Consider the following 23574-nt stretch of genomic DNA (forward strand, 5'->3'; position numbering starts at 1 on the left):
CGCTGGAAAGAAGACGCTCACGGCGACCCTCCAAATCCGCCACCTCTTTCTTCAAAAGCTCGATACGAGCGTCTATGGCATCAACGGCTAGCTGAACTCTCCTCATGAAAAAGGCTCGGGCAACCTCACGTAGATGATGAAGAATAAACTCCACGGTGAAACCCATACTGATGAGCTCTTAAATCACGGCCCTCCACTACAGGATCCTCTCGACGGAAACAGAGTTAATAAAGTTATGCTCAATGTCGTTCAGCACACACCCAGCATTTGCAAGAAATGCTCCTTAGCAGAACGACCAAGGCGAAACTCCTGCATAAAATTACCGTGACGGTTGTAGATCATCACTAAGTGAAAGACGCAGTCCTCAAGGACTTGGAAGCCATAAAAGTCTACATAAGGAGGACCGGAAGCCCAGAAGTCTACCAGACCAAGGTCGTTAACCTCCGGCTAGTCAAAGCGGCCAAGGAAGGCCACAACATCATCCGGGACGGCGGCAGAACTACTACCCGCCTCAAACTGAGAAGGAATAGTAGGAAGTGGACCTATCAAAAAAGGAAACGCAAGGCAAAATGAAAAAACCATGGCACAGAAAGAGAAGACTTGCAGAAAAAGAAGATGAGATAGGAAGAAAAGGAAATTTGCCAAAGTTACCAGGAATGGGGGCTGCGGGTGTAGCAGAACAAGTACTGTAGGCACAACAGAAGCAGGAGTAGTAGGTACGGCTGAAACGGGTACTGAAGGTGCGGCAGGAATAGGCGCTACGGGTGCGGTAGGAGCAGTCATTCCCACACCTATTGTAATTTCTAGCCCCTCAGAAGTCTCTGCAAGCGGGGAGATAAGTATGCAAATGAAACGCAAATACAACCAAAAAAAAAAAGGGAAGGAAGACACATACCCATGAAGTCAGGCTCGGGCGAAGCACTCCCCTCTTCATCGGAATCAAAAATTCTCTTTTTCAGGACGGGCGCATCATCAGGATCCTCGAGAATGTCATCAGATCCCTTTGAGGATAAGTCCGTATCAGGACCACGGATAGCGGAACCGAGAATGGAGGAAGGAGTAACAACAAGTGAGACACCTCCCTTTGCAGCCTGGGAGATAGCTGCAAAATGGTCACTAGTCGAAATCATAAGCAGCAGAACGGGAGAAGTGACCTTAGTTTGAACAGCGGCAGGAGGAATGACTCCCTCTAAAGGAGTGGGTCTCTCGACAGGTAAAGGTGTAGTCTCACCAACCCCTTCGACATGAGTACCCTCTCTAGGTACCGGCTCAGCAGAAGGGTGGGAGTTTTGGTAGGAGCCTTGTGAGCAGTAGTAAAAGGAGCAGGCATTGCGAATACTGCATCAACCCCATCAAAAAACCCTTACATGGGTACACCCATGGAGGCGGAAATCTCCTTGATAGTGGGGCGATATATGGATAAAGGCTCAGGCTCCTCCTAAAAAAAAAAAAAATTGTTAAGTAAAAAAAACAAAAGACCCGTGGCAGAGGCGTGCGAAAAAAAAGAGAGGAGAGAAGTGAAGAAAAGGGACTCACCTCAGATTCAGGCTCATCAAGCAAAATGGGGCGGGTAACTGATGAGTCTTCCTTATATTTGGACTAAAAGGAAAGAGGCAGAAGAAGTTAGCGAGTTAGCCGCAAGAAAATTAAGAAGTTTTGTCAAAGAAGAAAAAGGGGAGAAATAACTTACCCTCCGTTCAGCAGCAGATACAGGGTGAGGAGTAGTTTTCCTTTTGCTACCACGAGTCCTGCTAGCCAAAGGAGCACCTGCAGGAGGTAGTGGTGTGGCAGGCTTGGTTTTGCCAGCGGACTTGGGTTTGGCAGGCGCTTTCTTGCTCGGTACAGAGATGTTGATTACTTTAACTTTTTTCTCCCAACCAGGGGGATAGTCACCAGTGTGCCAGAACCATCATTTCTTCTCTGCGTCCCATTCAAAGATGGCTGACCGGCTTTATTTTCTAGCATACGCCAAAACAAACTTAGAAGGAAGCAGCAGGTGAGGGTTAACTGAGACAACCATACCTAGCCCTTCAGGAAGAATAAGGGAGAAGCCACGACTCCCTGCTAACTCAGCCACAAATGTAGCCATCACTGCGTGCCAGTAACCGTGCATGGGAAAAGTACAGACACCCTCCCTTAGTGAACCGGGAACTGTAACGACATTGAAACGCTTCCTCTAAAACTCAAAGGCAGTGTGCCGCAGGAAAGGACGGACTGACGTAGGAGATTCCATGAGGAAAGAAATGTCATCGGGGATGTCTTGATCCAACCCAAACTACCTTATCACCCGGTTGGCAGGATAGTGAACAAACCTAATGCCTTCATCGGCTAGGTAAGGCAGCCATCCGGCATTGGTAGCAACAAGATAGGTAATCCCAGTTTCATCAAAGCTAACCAATGGGGAAGTGGTCCCAATGGTGTCAACAAACGAACCCATGGCAGAATCCACACAAGTGTAATCTGCACCTAAATTTCTATAGGCTTTCCAAGAGAAACCGACGCCCTCATCAAAAGATTCAACCACAAAATAGCCAATCGGCTTCAAACCAAACCAACAAAAAGCAAGCAGAAAATCTGATTCAAACCTGCCACAAAAATCGGTAATCACTCTCGGACATGTTTGGTACTTCTCTCTGGCAAACCGAGCGGGTCTACACTTTGTCAAGTACTAAGCACAACGCTCAAACAACAGCTGCTGAAGTATGGTACAGTGGACGGAAGAGGTAACAATGTGGCACGACCTAGCCTAACTCTCATCACTACGGAGAATATCCAATTGAACATACAAGTGCCCCAGGAACATAGGGGCCAGCGGCAGACTCACCCCAGCAGATATTTTGATAGCCAAACGAAAGTATAAAGGTTTTATGGCGTAGTGGGGGTGGGACCCAAAAAAAAATTTGCAAAGCCAAAATGCAATAAAAGCAGCACAGCGGGCAGTAACAGAAAACTTAGAGGAAGAACTCACCTAGTAGGACAACTTGGCATTTTCGGCCATCCTTTTTCTCAGTTCAGCCTTAATGGCCTCTTCCTCCAGAGAAAGCTTTAGGGTGGCAGGATCGACATCGCCAATAATGGGCAAGAGCAACTGGTTAGCCACATCTTCAAGGGTCACGGTGAGTTCGCCACACGAAAAAAAGAAGGTGTGGGTGGTGGTGCACCATCACCGGACCAAATGACGGAGGTTATAGAGGTCTCAAAAATTCGACAAGCAGCGAGATGAGACTATAGCCTTCAAGACGCTGGCTCGTTGCAACAAACCCATAAAGCCCGTGTCCGAAAGCTCACTGTCAACCCATTCCTTCCAACCCGAGGCTGTGCCGGACCCAAATTCAAAATGAAGGGGTACGAGAAGCGAGGTACCTTAGCGAATGGACAGATCGGGGATTGAAGATGCTAAAGGAGCCCAAGAGACGTCGGGGTTTCGCTGGACAAGGGCAATCAATACACGACCTAGCGGTGGTGGTACATAGTCACCAGGGATTTTTGGGAAGTGAGGATTGACTTCGTACCACGGGTCGATTAAAGGAGCGCATTTGTTGTCGGGGTCGCGTTGCGTCTCTTCCTCAGCGGACCGCTCTGAATCGGAACGTTCCATCTCCTCGCCCACATCAGGAACAGTGGGAGAATTGGAAGCAATCGCCTTCCCTTTATGGCGGGAAGAGCCTTGGCTTTTCACCGGCGATATGGTGAGGAGGCTTAGTTGGAGAAAATGGGTATGGGTGTTTGAAAAGAAGAAGGAGAGTAAGAGACGGAGAGTGTGTGTTCTGGGAAAAGAAAGAGTTTATGATTAAAGTGCAGAAAGATTCTTCCTTAAATACCCAGGTCATTAATAACAGCACGAAAGAAGGTGACGGATCAGCCATCAGAATGGGATGAAATTAATGAAGCGGCGGCTCTGTTTCGAAAATAACTGCCAAACTGGAAAATTCGAAGAGACAACCCTGTTCGCGGTATGAAAGAAAATATATATATGTATAAGAAGGGGTCCACAGCTTAAAAAAAAAGGACCCGCGAAAAAGAGAAGAAGAAAAAAGATGAGAGAAGGGCAGAAATGCCTTTTCATTCACATATGAATCGCAAGAACGTTTCATATGTTCAAGGGCCTAAATGTTGAGGGCCATTTGTGGAAGCCCAGGTAGATAGAAAAAAAGCGCAATAATGAGGGCAATAAAGAATTGACAAAATAGATAGCAAAAACTCATTAGGCCCAAGTGGCAGGAATAATGGATCACAGGCCCAACAAATAAATACATGGATCTTGAAGAGGCAAGTGGACTCAAAGAAGCCAGGAAAGAAAGAAATAGCATCCCATGGGCAGTGTATGAGGTAGAAAAGTGAGAAAGGATCACCGCAGGCTCAAGGCAATGCAAACTAAGAAAGTAAGGGGTTTATGGCAGGCCTATGAACCCCAAAGATAAGAATAAGGTTATTGGGCCGGGGAAGCCCAATGAAGTTAGTAAAAAGCCCATGGGAGTGTGGAATTAGCAGACGGGCTGAGGAAGCCCAAAGAAAGCAACCGGGCCGTGGATGCCCAAAGGAAAGCCCAAAGGGACATAGGAGTCCATGAGTAAAAGCAAAACAGTGCCCATGACAGGCCACTGGGAAAAGGGATAAACGGCTAGCCCAAAAAGAGGTACAGCAGGATTAAGTTATTACGGCAGGAATAACAGTTCAACATTGCAGGAAAATCAAGAGTGGGCCAAAGAAATGTAAGGCCCATCATCATACAAAGCCCAGCTCCTGAATGGAGCAGGAAACCAAAAAAAAGCCCACATGAAAGGTCAGAAAACACAGACGGAGAGCCTCAAGATCACGGCAGACGCATGAGCAACAGGCAGACTCTTGGACATATCTGAAAGGGAAGCACGCGTAAGGCCCAGGCACCACCAGCCTGTACCCAGCCAATATAGGCGTGGTGGGGCCATGGGCCAAAGGTAAGAGGTAAAGGGGGTATGGTTTGGTGGTGGAGAGAGGGGAAAAGATCTATTTTACGGCTCCTGCTCAAGCCCTTTTGAGAGGTACGTCCTGCTAGGATGATAGACCACCCAAAAGAGGCAAGTTTGAGGAGGAACCGTTAGGTGCATGCCTTGAGAGTAGAAAGAGAGAGCATTTATACCGTGGCAGGAAAGAAGTGTTACGGTAGACTGAGGAACGAAACAAACCTGCCTTTGTCTGGCAAGGGTGAATGTCACACGACTTGTTGGTCGGCAAGTACGCCCAGACCAGACAAAGGCGATTAAGGGGTAAAACGGTAAAACATTGGTCACGACAGGCACTATAAAAGGGCCCTTGCCGTGCCCTGAAAAAGGGATCGAAAACAGAGCATTTACGGAGTAGAAAGAAAAACAGAGTAAAAAGAAGAGAAAAAAAGAGAAGAAAGAAAACAGAGAAGAAAAGAGAGAAAATTAAGGAAGAAGTAGAGGTAATACAGTAGACATGCACCGGTAAATCGGTTTCCCTCTCTTCCTCTTCAAATCTTGCTCTCTTGCAAAATGTAAACAATGACTCCTTTTTTTTGGCAATAACCATTTAGGTTCGACTCCCTCAAAACCATTAATCCCCACAGCAGGATCTTTTTCCTGGGAGATTATTTGCATTGAGAAGAGGCGTTCTCCCCTCTTTGGCCTTGCTTCGGCAGACTAAATTAAAAAACTTGATTTATGCCCCTTCTGGATTAGTTTATGTTATTTTCTTTCCCCTTTACTTTTCCTCTGTGCAATTACATTATCATAATTGTAATCGTGCTTTATAAGTAGGAATTACATAGCCATTTATTTAAATAGTCAGAATATTCTGTTTTGGTTATTATTATTATATCTGCCTGCCATAACTCGTCTGAAACAGTTCTGCTCACCGTAAGCTTACTCCTGGCAGACGAGGCATAAGTTTCTGTACAAACCGGCCCAAGTTGGATCACAATTGGACCGGCCCCAACTCCCTTACTCAGAAACATTAGGGCCCATTACCACAGGAGGCAACCCAGCCCAACACACCATACACAAAAAAGGCCCCTACACTTCATCATCATCTTCTCTCTTCCTTGATCCTTGTAGCTATTGAACTGTAAAAAAAATAATAATAAAAAAAAATTGCAGAGAAGTGGAACGTTCTGGAGTGTGAAGTGGTAAGGAAAAAGACAAAAGAAGGAAATAAAGAAAAAAAGTAAGGGCACGTGTGTGGAGGAAGTGGTAGGGAAAAAGATGAAAGAAGGAAATAAAGAAAAAAAATTAAGGGTACATGTGTGGAGGAGAAAAAAAGAGGGAAAAAAAAGAAAGAAAAAAAAGAAGGAAATATGGATAAAAAATAAAATAAAATAAGGGAAATATAAAATAAAGAATAAGAAATTAAAATTGAGAAATACTGTCACAATATTTTACAATACTTTTACAATAAATCTTAAGTGGTAGGTTATTATTAGTTAATATTGGTGAGAAAAAATAATTTGTTTAGAAAGAGAAAAAAATGATTGTAATAGTACGTTCAAATTAAAATCAGTATAAATTATCACAATACTTTCACAATAAATCTTAAGTGATAGGTTATTATTAGCTAATATTGGTGAGAAAAAAATAATTTCACAATATTGATTTAAGTATGAAATAAACTCCCTTATATATACATTGTCTTTTTTGGTAATTTACCCCTCAAATTGGTACTTTTATAAGTGCTAGCCAAATACTCAACTTTTTCAAAAAGCACTTTCTAACAGCTTTTACCAAACACTCAGCTTTTTGAAAAAATACTTTTTCATTATGCACTTTTTGAAAACTCAACTTTTTCAAAAAGCCCAACTTCAAAAAGCTGAACCAAGCTCACCCTCAATCTCCTTGGGTTACTCCGAAATAGTCTATATTTCCTTTGTACCATTTGATGTTGTTGGGCTTAGGGTTTGTATTAAATTATCAACATATTAATTTGTTGAGCTCTAGCCTCAGGGTTTGTATTAAATTATCTATATTTGAATTCAATTTGATATATTTTATTTTATTAGTTAATTATAAATTTGGTGAGACGTGGGTTTCACTTAAATCAATAGATAAATTTGTTTATCTTGGAATAAGAGATTTGAGTTTGAGTCTTGCCTACACTAAGAGCATTCTCATTAAGAATGCTAAATGCTATAAATGCTAAATTTTAACATCAAGTTTGTAAAAAGCACTAAAAAGCAAGTTACAACAAACATGCTAAACTTAAAAAAAAAAAAAAAAAAAAAAATAGCAATTAAGCTATAGTGAGCTTTCATCTTTGAAAGCTCACTGTAGCTCTAATCTTATAAAAAAAAAAAAAATTATTATTTTAATGCTTGTGGTGGAAAAGGTGGTTTGTGTAGTTGTTTTTTATTATTTTAATGAGTAGTTTATATTATTTTAAACGAAATAGTAAGAAAATAGAACATTCGATGTTGGGTGTATTGTAAAATGAGTTGTTAAAATTGATAAAGTGACTTTTTTTTTTTTTTTTTGAGAAAGAAATTAGTTATTTTATTTAGCAATAGGCAAATCTACCTGATAAGCAGCAAGTGTGTGAGATAGGACATCATCCATCCACACTGAAAAACCAATGACATGACATGCATGTCTAGCTAGGTTGATATGCTAAATGCTAAAATTTTTAAAAGTTTTGATGGGAATGCTCAAGAGTCAATTACTGTTTTTACCTATTGATAAAAAAATAATTAATATTGAGGGGCATTGTATATTCCAATTCCACAGTAATTATAAAGTATAATACTTACTCTAAAGCAATTCTTTATATTATATTAATAACGGTGTTTGTCTCTAAAAAATTAAAAAAAGAAGAGTAATGATGTTATGTATAACTATTACATCTAAAATTATTTTTTCTCAAAAAAAAAAAAACATTTAAAATAATTTTTGCGCTGTGAAAATTATTTAAATGAGTAATATTGTTAATCTACTTAGAGGATAAGGAAAGAAATCAATCTAATTAAGCCGTGTGATGTGTCCTTGCTAACTTAAAAATATCCCACCAATAAAAATTATCTTTGCACTGTGAAATTTATTTAATATAGTAATATTGGTTATCTACTCAAAAAAATAAAAAATAAAAATCAGAGAACAAGAAATAAATCAATATTTTAAAAAAATTATAATTTGATAGTTATAATTAGAATAGAGGAATTGAATTTTAAATGTTTTGGTTGGAAATTCCAACACATGACAGTTGAATTACAAAGCTTTTTAAGACTGTAAAATCAATCTAATTAAGCCCCAACACTAATTAAAAGTACCATATTGTGTCATGCGGCCTTGCTAAGTTAATATATAAAGTATTATATTTTCCAATGTACTACATTGAGTTATGTTTTTGAATTATTTTATATCATATACTATTGAGAACATGTAAAAATTATTTAAATATAGTAATACATTAATACTAGTAGCTTCCTTAATTCCCCTGCTGCTGACATACTGCACCAAGAGGAAATCAAATTGTAAATTATTATTCAGCATATTAGATACAAAACAAAGAGACTATGAACACCCAATATTTCCATACATAAGTTTCTCAAAAAAAAAAAAAAAAAACTCCATACATGTAGTGTAATATTTTCCCAAATCAACCAAGTTCTCATTTAGGACTGCTAATTGTTTATTGGCTTAAAAAATAGGCTAGACAAAAGTGGAGCTTAATTTTTACACAATCTAAAGAGATAGGAATTCACTCCAATAATGTTTTGCTCATTTTTCTACCAAAGTATCAATAACACCCTGCTTAGTATGATTCTGAAATGTTCTTTTGCGCTAGGATGTCAAATTTAGTTTGATTAGATGTAAGAACTAAGAAGTTGAGGTGCTGGTGCATTAAAAACCATATTTGAATAATTTTTTCATTGCTTGGTTTCAAATCAACTTAAATGGGTGAAAATTGGATTTGGATCTTGATATGACCCCTGAATTGTGTTAGTCTACAGTTATAAAATCCCTGAAAGCTTAAAAATGAGCAAAAAGTAGCCAACAAATCTCTGTATGCGGTTTTCTTTCTAGTTTTTAAAAAATATTAATAATTTTACTTATTTAACTCCATTATTTAAAATTTCTAAAGAAGTCAACTTAAGAATATTTTGAGATATCCAAGGCTTAGAGTCCGTAGCTTAAAAGCTGCTTAAATAATAGTATAAATAATATGTTAATCTACTCATAAAACGAAAAATAAATTAATCTAATTAACCCCCACCAGTCACCACTTATTAAAATTACCATGTTGTGTCATGCACCTTGCTAACTTAAAAAGATTCCACCAATAAAATTATCTTTGCGCCGTAAAAATTATTTAAATATAGTAATATTGTCTATCTATATAGATGACAAGGAATGAAAGCAATCAAATTATTATTTTTCTTAGACCTCTCTGAATTTTTTTTTTTTTTTTTTTTTGTTAGAAAGACGAGGAAGTGCTGGTTGAATTGCAACTTGCAAGACTTTTGACATTGTGAAATTAATCTAATTAAGCCCCACCACTAATGACAATGTTTGTCATGTAGCCTTGCTAAATTAAATATTTCCCACCAATAAGATGTTTCATAACTTGATAAGTACTTAGATAAGGACAAAGTTTAGCTGCAAAATTGGTTGTAACGTTAGGCTACAACTTTACTAAATAAAATAAACATTACTACATATTTTGAAAATCTAATCGTTGAATTGCATGTTCTTTATGCTCTTAATATACATGTCAAATTTTGTGTCACTCTGATATTATTTACTATATGATCTATAAACTTATATTCCATGCATAATTTTAAATTACAAAAACTTGCAATTTAAACAATTTATTGATAACATAGCTATTAATCTTTAATTTTCTAAAAATTTTACAAGCATGGAGGGTATAAGAAGAAGATATAATCCAATGATGAATTTGTCAAAATTCACCTCCAATAAAAAGATATTAAATAAGATTATAATCAATTTTGTAGTTAAATTTTGTCACTAGCTAACCAATCTTTAGAAAACACTTTGGTTTTTGCTTGGACAATTTCATTTTGATAGTTCTTTCATCTTTGCTCAACCCAAAATTAAGTCTTATATGGATATGGTCTATCGGATTGGGCCTTATTAAGTGTCCAGCAGTTCATTGAGCTTTTGTGAAGCACTAAAGTGAATGAGTTTTAATATTTCTTTGAACTTGGTCATACCTATTGGTTTATTTGGGTTTCCAAAGTTGTAATGGGCTTGACTTTTTTCCTTATTAGCTCATTTTGTGTATAGAAGGACCATTTAGTCAGCGTCCTTGTTTCCAAAAAGAGAGAGAGAGTTAAAAGTCCATGTTCGTGGATCATAAAGTCCAACTTGATTTTTAACAAATCACAAAATCTAGCTTGCTTGAGGGTCATTCAGCCCATTTAATTTTGCAGGTTCTTTAGCTCGGCTTAAGCCTTTTATGATTAATTCGGTTTTAAAACCCAATAACATAATGTGGACATGTGGCCCATTTCTAATTGGGTTAATTTCACATTTTACCTTTTGGGTTTTTTCTCCATCATTTTGGGCTTTTAACCTTTTACCTATTATCTATTGTAAAAATATTATGAAAATATCATGGATAAAATATTTCTCTTTATATATTGAGCTCACCCATTTTAGCCTTGCTCCGAGAGGCAAGAGATTCACGGTAGGTTTTTTGGGAGCTAGTGAGCTACCATGCCCATCCGGCTAAAATCAATAAGTAGAGATAGTAGGTTACTATTAGTAGTTAAAAAAGTTATATCAATTGTGGATGTGAGGACTAGCTTTGGTTCTTAAGCCCAAAAGATGAATGAATTAAGGCTCAAAGAGCCCAGTACAATGAATTTGTAAAGAGTGGGCTTAAAAGTTAGGCTTTAATGGATCAAACAATACACATAGTGAATCAAAGATAGTAAGAAAGTAAAGGAAAACAAGTTTTGTGCTAAGAAAACTTTCCTCGGCTAAATCCAAGGAGAGTGGTCCTTATGTATATCATTCTTAAACTTGGATACAATTTTAGTTTTTCTTGCTACAGTATTTTCTCTATAGATTTTTCGGTCCATTTTCCCTGGAGGGTCTCTCACATTATATAGCCCCCCTCTGGATGATCTGGGCCCTTCATTTGTTGATCATCTAGGTCACTACTTGAGTGCTTGTCCCATCAAACACCTTTCCAAACCTCTTGTGAGTTGCGGCAACCAAGGCAGCACTGTTTAGGAATCTTCTCCACATAAATGTAGTCAAGAGGTTTGGTAGGATGCATTAAATGTGAAGGCAGCCACCATCCCTTCAGTCATATTAAGGCTAACCCCCTTTCCGTAGCTCTTTCTCAACAATAGGACCTCCTCTGACAACGTGCTACTGACGGGGCCTTACTGTCCGAGGGTGTGATCTCCTTGGAATGGCATTGGCCTCCTTGGCTTTAGGTATGACACGTGGCAACACCACTTCATCAAATTTCTATACCCCACAGTTGGTTCTAATAAGAATTATTATTTTCTTTTACATAGTTTTAATAAGAATCGGTAAGACTTTGGTCAATTTAAATATGGTGAAAAATATTAGGAAAATTAGCCTATTATATATATATATATATATATATATATTTTTTGCAAACAGACAATAAATGGTAATTAATCTCTAATCTAAATATAGAAAGGGTTTGTAATTTTGTATGTTAAAGTTACCCTTCGTCTTTTCTTTTTCGATAAGAGTAAAGTTACTCTTTCACTATTAATACTTCAAATGCAAATGTTGCAGTAACGTTTTTAGCATATTCGTATATGAAAACATATGCTCTTTTGGCATTTTCAGCATATTTGAATTTGTTATAGGCATGGTTTTAAATCTCACAAGATTTCACTATCTTAAAATATTGGTCAAAAAATTCTCCATCTAGATATTGAGATATATCAGCCTAGTTATATAAAAAAATTATATTTTTTTTGAAAACAAAATTAAAATAAAATATATTAAAAATTTCTGAAATATATGTTTAACACAAGTGATTATATCGATATTATTAATATATATATATATATATATATATGAAAAGGGGGAAATTTTTAAAGATAGAACTTATCATGGAAAATCTTGCATATCAAATAAGAAAATATCAATTATATCATGAAAAATCTCAGCTGGGCCTTGGTGAGATCTGAATCTCCTTGGGTGAAAGAAAGATGATTCAATTCAATTAGAAAACCTAAGGTACATTATCTACACAACTGTGCCTAAGTTATATCTTTTTATCAAATATGTTTGTAGAACATGGTGCATTTGGAAATGAAATTCTATTCAATAACAATTAATCAACTGGTGGTTTTTTAATAAGAAAGTAAGTTTAAAGTTTAAACTCTCTTTTGCCATTCTAATTACCTATAATAATTGCTTAACCTACTTTAGCTTTTTAAACTTGAACTTGCAATTTATAGCTTGAACCACTAGAACTGTAACATGATTCAGACTAGAAATACCTTTAAAATTCCTTCCTTTCACCTACAGAAGTAAAAAGAAAAAGTGCACACTAATTGGACCATGATCGATGCCTTAAACTATAATATATTAGAAAGTTAGAAACTACATACTCGAACTGTAACACGACTCAGAAATGCAAACTTTATCCCTTCACCAACAGAAAAGTACAAGTAAAAAAGGAAAAGTACCCCCTGATAAACCAGGATTTGATGGATGCCTCAATCTGTAATTGTGAAACTTGTTTCAATCTTCGAATGAAAAAAATTTATTTATACCCCAATAATCTAAGCAATGGATTAACTGTCATTCATTAATTTCTAATTTTTAAGTCAGGAGTCAACAATTCACCAATTAATATACCTTATAAATAATTCACCACAATCGAAAAATAGTATCGAAGTTATAATAAAAGTATACACGGATTTTAGTGGCAAACTGAAAATTTCTTGAAGAACTCTTTAAAAGAAAAATCACTCTAAGGGTGTCCAAGTAACCCGATACAATAAGAAAATTCCAATAGAAAAAATATTGAGGATTTTAGAAAATACAAAAAATTATATAGGTCTATTCTAATATGCGGCACACACTAAACCGTTAAAGGTTAGGATAAAAGAGAAGTATCACTGTGGCGCACTTACATAGAAATCAAAGTCGGAAAAAATCTTCATAATTCAAAATGGAATAATGTGGTAATCGATATAACTTGGGAATTATTGTCATGTGATGAATGTACAATTAATTAATGCTTAAGGTGCACCTAAATTCAAGGCCATAGGATTAAAGGAACGAATTTGTCTGTAACAATCAGAGCTTTCGTTGTCCAAATTAAGAACTCTTTTGTGGGAAACAACAATTAACTTTTGGTTGTTCTTTGGTTTGAACAAACAACTCACTAGGAGTAACTTTGGGAGAAACTGACTGTTTGGACTTAAAATGGTTTGGCTTTTAGAGTATTTTGATATGGCAGCCTCTCTCTCCCAAATTGTGTCACTAGGACTGTGCTTATATGGGATAATTTTAGTTTGAAACATTAGGTTGGGAATATATACGAAATTCTCAAATCTCTAAAATGCAAAAATAGAGAAAAAAACATGTGCTAAAGAAAACAATCATACAAGACAATATTTACGTGGTTCGGCAGTTTGCCAATGTCCACGGAATTGCAATGATTTTACTATTCATAAGGAAAAAAATACAAGATATGGCAGTACAATTTTTTCTCTCAAAACAGCACACCAAACTGTAATCTCCAAACAACAATTTTTCTATCTAGCTTGGGCCTCCATGGATTAAGCCTTAGAAACCCATTAAAAAGCATAACACTTTTATATCATGATGTCGCGGAAGCCTAAAAAAAGTACACATGATGCTCTTTTGATGAAACAAAAACTAAACTATTAGCTTCTGCTAGAAAACCTTAAATCCACTGTAGACAACTAAATTTCTAGTTTGAAATAAATCAAACAAGTAAAAATAGTTTCACAAATGTGAATTTGTATTGATGATTGTGTGGTACAATTCTCTAAAATTACAAAAGAGTGATCTTCTGATTCGATCTCCTTGCAAGACTTATTAATTGGAATTATGGTAATGTGATTTTGACTTGAACACAAAATATCCTTCAATTTGGTTGAGGAATGGATCGAAGATCTTTGAAAGGAATTACAATGAATCTCGCTATGACCTTGTTAGAAATTCTTTGTTCTTCATGTTCTTCGTGCGTTCTTCTTTGAAGGTTTGTGGTGGAAGTTCTTCAGTGCTTTAGCGGCTTGAATCCATAAAGCCTCATTGATTTATGGTTTGTTAAGGTTTCTAGAGGCTTTTGAGCTTGATTCCAGCAAATTTTAGGATATAGACAGATAGTTTGAATGATTCTGCTTCGAATGTTCTTCGATTTTGAGTTTGAAGTTCTTGAAGGCTTTAAGGCTTGATTCCTGCAGAGCTTCTATACTTCTGAGTGCTTCTGAATATTCTCTAATACTGCTTGTGCTCTAGATGGCTTGGTTCTCCTTTAAATGCCTTAGGAAGGCTTCTATTTATAAAAGTTTGGGGGTGGGTAAGCGACACGTGGCGGAGTCTGATTGGTGACACATGTCACAGCCTGATTGGTCCACTTTTGTCATCGCTTACACGCGCTGATGTGTGATTGATTTTTGCATGACACTTGCAAATTTCTGTTGGTTTCTGAGTAGTAATAGCAAAACCTAATAGCAATACGTGACGCTTTGTAATTGGCTACATTTTGTGGACTTGGTAGTATGACATGTCGGTTTGTGATAGGTCGGGAATTTTCCCTCTTTACATCCACAAAGAGATAAACTGGAATCCACCAGAAAAAGAATTTGACAAAAGTCTGTATTTTTATTGATAATAATTTGTTTTGCCTTTGACAGTTACAAAACATATAAATATTGAGAAAGTAAAACCCTAAGACGATTAGGAAACGTTTGAAATCCTAATTTGCACTTATTACGAGATTAGGTGGCAAAATACCGAATTTTACCAAAAATAGTAAAATTGAGTTAAATGCAAAATCATAAACTACTGACCTTAAGGGTTGTTTCAAAACAAACGAGATTTTATTTTGACTTTTAAACTAAAAGTTATTAAAGAAAAACAAATATTACTATAAATAACAAAAACATTATTTTCGGGGCCTTAACGAAGGAATTTTCCTAAATTTAGGTAACACTCAAGGTAACTTTAGCCTGGATCAAAATGCCGTTAACCTACAACCTGCCAAATTTTATGCAATTCTGACACTGTCGCTCTAATGGCCTCTATTGGCACCCCCTTGATCTTGCATTGTGACTTCTGACGTTCTTGCTGCTCCAGGAAGGCATGTGTTGTCTGTTCTACATCATATCGGGTCGGATCATAATCGAGATCAAACATAACTAGGCTCCACAAAGCCCAACAAAGGCTAGCAAAGTTAGTTTATTGTTTGTTGCATTCTTGGTCAAGCAAATGTGTTGTTTGAGTTTTAGTTGAGCAAGGGTCGCACAAAATTTCTGTCATGAGTTCACTTGAGCCAGTCTTCTAGGCTTGCTTCTTGACTGATAGACTCAACTTAGTAAGGACCAAACTATTTAAATACAACTATCAGTAACACTTGTTTTGATACAGAAATTACTTAAAAACTAGCACTAGACTAGCTTTTTATTAAGATGTAATTAGTTTAGAGAATGATGTTAAACATGACGAAAATGAAGGAACAGAACAAGTACATAGCACAGTCTACTTGATGAATTTTTGTGAATGATGTTTGAGCTTGAATATAAGCAGGAAAATCTTGTCTACATTTGAAGGACAATCACGCATGCATGCCTAGTAGCCCACTTAGGCTATTGTCTAGGGTTCTATTCAGAAAAAGGTCTAAATCATGCTTTGATGTTTGGTTTTATTGTAAAAAACAAAAGGGTTGGATATGCACTGTTTCCTCCCCTAACCCAATTGAAATCTTAAATTGTTTTAACGGGGACAAAAAATAAAAATAAAAAAACCTTGTGCATATGCTAAATCATCATTGACAATCAATTTTCTATGCACTAATTGAATTTATCGAACTGTGCACAATTGAAAAAATTGGTACATTATTGAAAGCATATGATAGTTTCAACTGATTGATGATTAATATCAGGATTACCCAATAAGCACCAACTCATTGACTATGCTCAAATGGGTACATTATCATTATTATTTTTTTCAATTGGTGCATACTGCATAGTCAAATAAAAATATAAGAACACCATAAATTCTAAGTATATTTTCAATTGATTTGAGCTTTCTTCATACTCCAAGCACTCAATGTTGTGATCCCAACGTTCCCAGTTCCATTATTGAAAGCATATAAGTGGGCCTCAGCATCAGTAGCCAATGTGGGATATACTCTAGCTGTGATGCAAGCTTTTCCTTCTCCACCAAAGCTCTCCACTATAGAGTGATCAATCTGTAAAAAGAAATAAAACCTCGAATTCATTAGGACAAAATGGCTAAATCAATGGGTAAATGAAAGAAAAAAAAAAAAAATCATAGTCTTAAGCATGCAAACACAAATTCAGCAAAAAGGTGGTCAAATTCTATACTCAGGCTTGTTGTCGTTGTGTAAATTTATGTAGGTATAATCATTGTATGAATGAAGATTAAAGAATCATCTAATTAAACAATATTAGACTGGTGGCCTTCATTTTATTTGGTTGTATGTAATTGATATTCTTTTTAAATAGATATCTTCCATTAGAAAACATAAAACCAAGTAAAATATTGAACTTGAAAAGAACATAAACTATCAAAACCAATGTGTGTGTGTTTCAAATTCATACATTATTAAAGATTTAATACACATGATAATGTATAATAATCATTAAATACCTAAAGGGCATCTACTCAAACCTTAAAAAAGAATGTTAAAGCTTTTGTACTTAGTGGTGCTTCTATTTAGTTTTGATTTGGTAGAAGAATAGATAAAATTATCCTCGGCCTTGATTATCCATCCGAAATAAATAAATAAATATGGGTCCAAATGAGTTTTTATTTTTAATAAAATACAATATATCAATTAAATGTATAAATCCAAAGTAAGACAGGAACAACGGATCGGTTTTAAGGGGGGAAACCCCCTTTTAAACCAAATCTGTTAAATATTTTATATGCTAAATCTTTATTAAATGTTAGAAATTCCATATCAAACTCATCAAACCATGAATTGTGTTAAACAGGTGGGTCAATTTAACCTTAAATAAAAAGGTTAAATGAATTATTTAGTCCTTCAACTATTAGGTTAAGTTCAAATTGGCCCTTCAACTATTAATTATGTCAATTTAGTCCCTCAACTTTCAAAATCAAATCAATTTCATCCTTAGGTCTCATTTCCATTTAAATATAATGGAATTAATCGTTAAAATTGAATTGATTTTGAAAACTTTACACTTTCTATACTAACCTTTTAACTTGTGCTTCATTTTCTACATTAATTAATTTTGTTAAAATTTAAATTAATATAGCGATGATTCAGAGATGACATTGGATTAATTTTGAAAGTTATGAGACTAAATTCGCATAATCAATAGTTGAATGACTGAATTGACACAATTAATAATTGAGATATCAAATTGAACTTTAACCTATAATTGGAGGACCAAATTAGTAAATTACCCAAATATATATATATATATATAAATATCAAATGTTATTGAATTAAATTCAAGCATTAGTAAATTACTAGATACTTTTGTTACAAATAAAATAAATGATAGGCACATTTTAATAATTTAAATGCATATATAATTGTATTGGATTCAAGAACCCAAGATTTAAAGTCCAAATCCAGTCAATTTTAAAATTTTAAAACCCAAACCTATTTCATACCCATTAAAAGAACCCCCAAACTCATCTTATTATAGTTTAGTAGAATTGAAAAACCTACCAAATCATATTCATTATCATCCATAGACAAGGCTTGAATAGGTACAATATTAAAAAAAAGAAGTGTCTTGACTTACATTTAATGCATTGGATGTCACACGGATACATTAATGATTATATGTTAGTTTCATTTCTAGTACAATATATTGGAGCACTAGACAGAAGTCTCACCCTCAAAAGAAAGATCGTTAAAGTATTTTGATGGAAATTATGATGAGCTATAGAAACATCTTGCACTTCTTAAGTAAACCATGAATGCAATGTAATCTGATTTACTTTCCATCCCTAGGCAGGTATGGACTATGGAGTAGGTAAGACATCCAAAAAAAGGAAAGATTCTGCAGTGTTTGATGTAAATTGTGATAGGCTAGACACTGAAACATGCTGCGGTTCTTAAGTTTCCCATGAATGCAAATGTGCAATGTGTAGGCAACATGATTATTTTCGCCGCCAACTAAAAAAAAAAAAGACAACATGATTATGTAACTTTATGTTTTTTAAACGTTTTCTTTGGTTTTATATATAGCAACTCACCAAGCTTCTGAGTGACAGCTTCTCATGAACAGGGTCCACATCCACAAAAGCCCCATATGTGGTCTCATCATTTTCATTATTCAAGGAAGATCTGTCGACAATTAACACCCCATAAGAACCCAAAAAATGAGTTTAAAAAAAAGTTTGAAGTTTGGCAAGAGAGAGAGAGACCTGCTTTGGTCACTGCACATAAGCACCACATATTTGCTGTGGCTTTTAAAAATTCTATAAAACACTGCTGTATATTCTTGCAGGCCCTTTGAAGCCAATACTAGTAGACCAAATGGCCCAATACCACCCTTTCGGCTACAAAGCAATTGTGGGTCGGTCCAACTTGGATCCAGCACTTCAGCTTTACTGAGCTCAGTTATCTCAAATGTAATAATCACATCTGCCTGTAAAAGATTATGAAAGATATGAAAAAAATAGTACTTGTTTTAGAATATATAAGCTAGTTTAACAATTTATTTTTGCTTTGTACTATGAAATGTGGCAAAATCGCACTGCTGAATTATTTTTAAAAGAGAATCACCTGTGCTGCAGTGAAACCAGAAACTTCAAGGACTGATCCTCCCTTAAGCACTTGCTTAGGCAAGTTGATCTCTGTTAAACGCAGCTTTTCGATTTCTTTTATTGGCCATTGCACCAATTGTTTTCCAGAATTATCGAGCCAAATACTCCTTGGAATTGCCTGCAAAATGTGTCACAGAGATCATTTGTATAACTTTTTTTTTTTTTTTTTTAATTTAAGAATGTTCGAAATTCAAATACTGAATAATAATTTATAATGAGTATATTATAGTTCTTGAGAATAAATTATACACAAAACGCCTTTATATAAGAGACACAGTGTGTGGTAAAAAAAACCTAAAGTGAGCCGAAAGTCCAATGGACCTATACACGTAAATAGAGAAAAATTTATTATATAATAAGACACTCCATTGAATTATTTTTAGTGTTGTTTCAAAACTAGCAAATTAAATTCAAACATTTCTTTAAACTAGGCGTGCTTTTTGCTGAAAAAACTTATTTGTTTAAAATTGAAAAAAAGTATAATCACACTTATAAAAAAATATAAAACTTTAGAAAGTTGTACATTAACAAATAAGTTAATCTGCTAATTTGGTAGGCTTAGTCCAAACCAATTAATTTTCTAATGGAACTTGAAATTTAATAAAGCAATTATGTAGAGCTAAAATTACTTGAACTCCAGACCATCCCTTCTTGATATCATCCTCTACACCTGAAGATTCATTAACCCAGCCCCATAAGATCCTTCTGTGCTTTGAGTTTCCTTCGAAGAAAGTCTTTGAGGCATAAAATTTTCCGTAATCATATCTCAATCTAGAGTTTTTATGGAACGGACCATTATCCGGAATAAAGATATCCTTATCCTGGTTATAACTTCCAATCTTGTAGTAATCATGTTTTGTATCATCTAAGCTCACCTTGAGCACATGTTTAGTATTGGGACCATCAATTGATGTGTCAATACCAAGTGGGCTTTTGATCAAAACTGGATAAAAATCTGGACACTCCCACATACCTGATTTTTTGGACGAGTAAAGTGGTTTTTTAGCTTCTTCCCAATGAACAAAATCTTTGCTCTTATAAAGAATTGCTAATCCTTTTTGGTTAATTTTGCTCCCAATGATTACTCTCCAATACCCATCACGGCCTAGCCAACCAGTGGTTGGGTCTCTGAATGAGGATGAATTGATTTTGTTATAGGAATTAGGGGCCATTAGTGGGTTATCTTGGGACTTAACCCATTCCCTAAGGAATGGATCAGAAAGGTTTTTGGGCATGGCCAAGTTCTGGACTTGGTGGTTGTTAGGGTCTATTCCGGTGTATAGAATGACAGGTTGACCCTTAGGGAGGATCGTGGCGGAACCCGACCAGCAGCCGCTGATATCAGATTGTTGTGATGGATAGATGGCGGCTTCATGTGGGGTCCAATTCACAAGATCCATTGATGTAGAGTGGCCCCAAACTTTGTTGCCCCGAACTGCGCCTTTAGGATTATATTGAAAGAATAGATGGTAAATTCCCTTATATAACATTGGCCCTGCAAGAAGATCCACATATAACACATTAACGCACTACCATACTAGGTAGATTACATAATCGGTAACCATAATGACCTAAACTATCAATTAATCCCTGTGTTTGTATGACTGACATTTATAAATTACATTTCCTTGAGATTGAGACCTGACTCACCCTTTTGGAAAAAAAAAAAATTTTCCTTGATTTAGTTGATTATAATCTAAAAGGATGAATTGCAGGCAGCCCTTGAAACATTTAGACTCTACTTATCCCACACACAAACAAGAAGAAGAAGAAGAAAAGAAATTGTGTCCAATACATCCATTTCTGTGATGTTGTACACTTTTTTTTTAATCCTATTAACATTGTTGAAATATAATTAAACTTTAACCCTTTAGATTGGATTCTACCCCATGTTTAATTCTCCAGTATTATTTTCTAGTTTTCTTACTAAAAAAAATATCTACCACTTTTTAGAGATGGATTCAAGATTCATTTGGTGTCATTTTTGATAATTAAAAAAAGTTTAGCTATAAACTTGGCTATAGCTTATGGCCATAAGTCCTACTAAAAAAATTAATATTGCTACATATTTTGTAAATTTAACCGTTAAATTACATGTTTTCTAGATTCTTATCATGCATGTCAAATTTCATGTCAATCAAATATTATTTACTATTGGATTTTGCCCCATGTTTAATTCGCCTGTATTATTTTCTAAGTTTTCTTACTAAAAAAAAATATCTACCACTTTTTAGAGATGGATTCAAGATTCATTTGTTGTCGTTTTTGTTAATTAAAAAAAGTTTAGCTATAAATTTGGCTATAGCTTATGGCTACAAGTCCTACTAAAAAAATTAATATTGCTACATATTTTGAAAATTTAACCGTTAAATTACATGTTTTTTATATTTTTATCATGCATGTCAATCATGCATGTCAAATTTCGTGTCAATTAGATATTATTTACTATTAGGTGTATAAACTTATTTTTCATAAGTAATTTTAGATTACAAAAACTTAAAATTTAAATATTTGATTAATGACATAGTTATTGATCTTTAATCTTCTAAAAATAAATTGAGTTTATTGTCAAACTTTGTCTTTGTTAATTTTGCATCATTTAGTATGTTTTTATTAAATGTGAATTTTGATAAATCAATTGTTATTTATATTTTATCATTATACTCTCAATGCTTGCAAAATTTCAAGATAATCAAAAATCAATAATTGATTCATTCCAATAATAAATAAAGTCTAATTAATATGAAATTTAACATGCATACAAGTAAAGTAAACATAAAATCCATAAAACATGAATTACATAAAAAGTTACAAGTTTTGTAACATTTAATGAAAAGTTATACCTGATCTATCACTACTTTTAAAGTTATTTTTGGGATAATTTGACAACGGGTGGTAGAGAGATTTGAACCATTGATATTTCTATTTGAAAAAACTAGAAAGTGTCAAAAGCTATAACTCTGGACATCACTACTTTTAAAGTTGAATATTAAGTGTGAGTTTGGATAGCGGTAGGAGTGGCGTTTTGTGCGTTTGCGTTTCATTTCCCTGGGTCCCATGCACTGTTCACGGGATCCGCAAGTACGGAAAAATAGAAATTTTATTTTAAAACTGGGTCTCACGGTACTATTCACACGTTTAAAAATTATTTTGTTACAGTGTTTTCAATAATAAGTTTTCAGTTTTCAGCACTAAGCAGTATCTAAACAGATACTAAAAATAAAAAATAAAAAGAAATGAAAGAAACTAATGAAGCCGGAAACATTGTAATTGTGAAATGAGAACATGACTCGAAAGAACATACCATTAGGATCTGTGCATCCAAAGATACCCATTTGTCCAATTCACAATCACAACAGGTCACATTGATAAAATCAAAGATGCAAAAACAAAAAATACACCGTTAGAGCTATATAAAATAACAAATAATGACAAAATTCAAGAAAGAAAATCAACAAATCATACCATTCATCCAATTTTTGGGAGGTTGAAAGTGATAAGAAGTTCTGTAAGGTTGTTTATCTGCAGTAGCCTCAAGCTGAAGAACACCATAGCCAAGGAGGAGGGAGATGAAGAGCAACAGACATTTAGACGATACAGCCATGGTGGATTTCTTGGGAATGAGGATATAGATAGAAAGCTGACTACTTATGTAAGAGGAAACTAACTATACATGATGGCGTATAAGCAAGAGTTTTGATGAGATTCAAAGCATAATATGATTGGCACTGCAAAACTTGACCCCTAAATATCGTAGTCAACTTCTGATGAGATTCAACATACTGTATAATCATTTATCGGGGTCGGACAAAGTAACTAAGACGTGAAAGGTTCAAAGAGAAAGCATAATATTCTTGGGAGAGAGGGTATATCAAGGAAAATACGTTTATAGACTTTGCATCGAGAGAGCCAAAAAGTCAACACTAGTTTTCTAAATTGATTAATGTTGCTTCAATAAAAAATAAAATGAGGACAAGAAGCATCTCGAGGTTAAAAATGCAACATATATTATTAATTGTTAATTGGAAGCTATATGCAGTTTTATTTTATTTTATTTATTTATTTTAAGTTAGCTATATATATATATACACACACACAGTTGTTAAAGCATTAGCATCCAGTTTCTAAAAAATATCACATTTTACCGTCTCAAAAGTTACTTTATCTATTATACTATGCGTGAGTTTGGATAGAGCTGAAACTTACTTTCAGTTGCTTTTGCGTCAAAATTAGTGGGTCCCACGGGCCCACAAGTACTTTTTCAGCAAAATTTTTATTAAAACTAGGTCCCACGGCACTATTCATATATTTAAAAATTATTTTACTACAGTATTTTTAGTTTTTAGCTTTTAGCAATAAACGATATCCAAACATTAAAAAATTAGCTTATTTTACTATTCATGAGCCCTACTGTATTATTTCAACTAACTTTTACTTTTATCTACAGTATTTTCAACAAAAAGTTTTTAGTTTCAACAAAATAAGCGGATCTCAAACAGACCCTATACCATTTTACAATACACCCAACATCTCAACTTTTATTTTATCAATAACACATTAAAATAATATATTTATACAATAAAATAATATATTC

General features: G+C 34.8%; 1 protein-coding gene across 3 annotated transcripts; it reads right to left on the reverse strand.

Annotated features, from left to right (window-relative positions):
- Window positions 1–16213: 16213 nt before the first annotated feature.
- LOC115992660 (beta-fructofuranosidase, insoluble isoenzyme CWINV1-like) lies at window positions 16214–22690 on the reverse strand. 3 transcript variants are annotated; one of them, XM_031116886.1, is made up of 7 exons: window positions 22446–22690; window positions 22285–22293; window positions 19610–20475; window positions 18940–19098; window positions 18579–18802; window positions 18408–18498; window positions 16214–16398 (listed from the first exon to the last, which is right to left on the reverse strand). In XM_031116886.1, the coding sequence occupies exons 1-7, from the start codon at window positions 22582–22584 to the stop codon at window positions 16219–16221; spliced, it is 1668 nt and encodes a 555-aa protein (XP_030972746.1). In that variant the 5' UTR covers window positions 22585–22690; the 3' UTR covers window positions 16214–16218. The 3 variants fall into 3 exon arrangements, with proteins under 3 accessions (XP_030972746.1, XP_030972748.1, XP_030972747.1); XM_031116888.1 differs by lacking the exon at window positions 22285–22293; XM_031116887.1 differs by lacking the exon at window positions 22285–22293 and having other exon boundaries at window positions 22437–22690.
- Between the last annotated feature and the right edge of the window lie 884 nt (window positions 22691–23574).

Source organism: Quercus lobata, chromosome 5, assembly GCF_001633185.2.
Source record: "Quercus lobata isolate SW786 chromosome 5, ValleyOak3.0 Primary Assembly, whole genome shotgun sequence".
Taxonomy (NCBI): domain Eukaryota; kingdom Viridiplantae; phylum Streptophyta; class Magnoliopsida; order Fagales; family Fagaceae; genus Quercus; species Quercus lobata.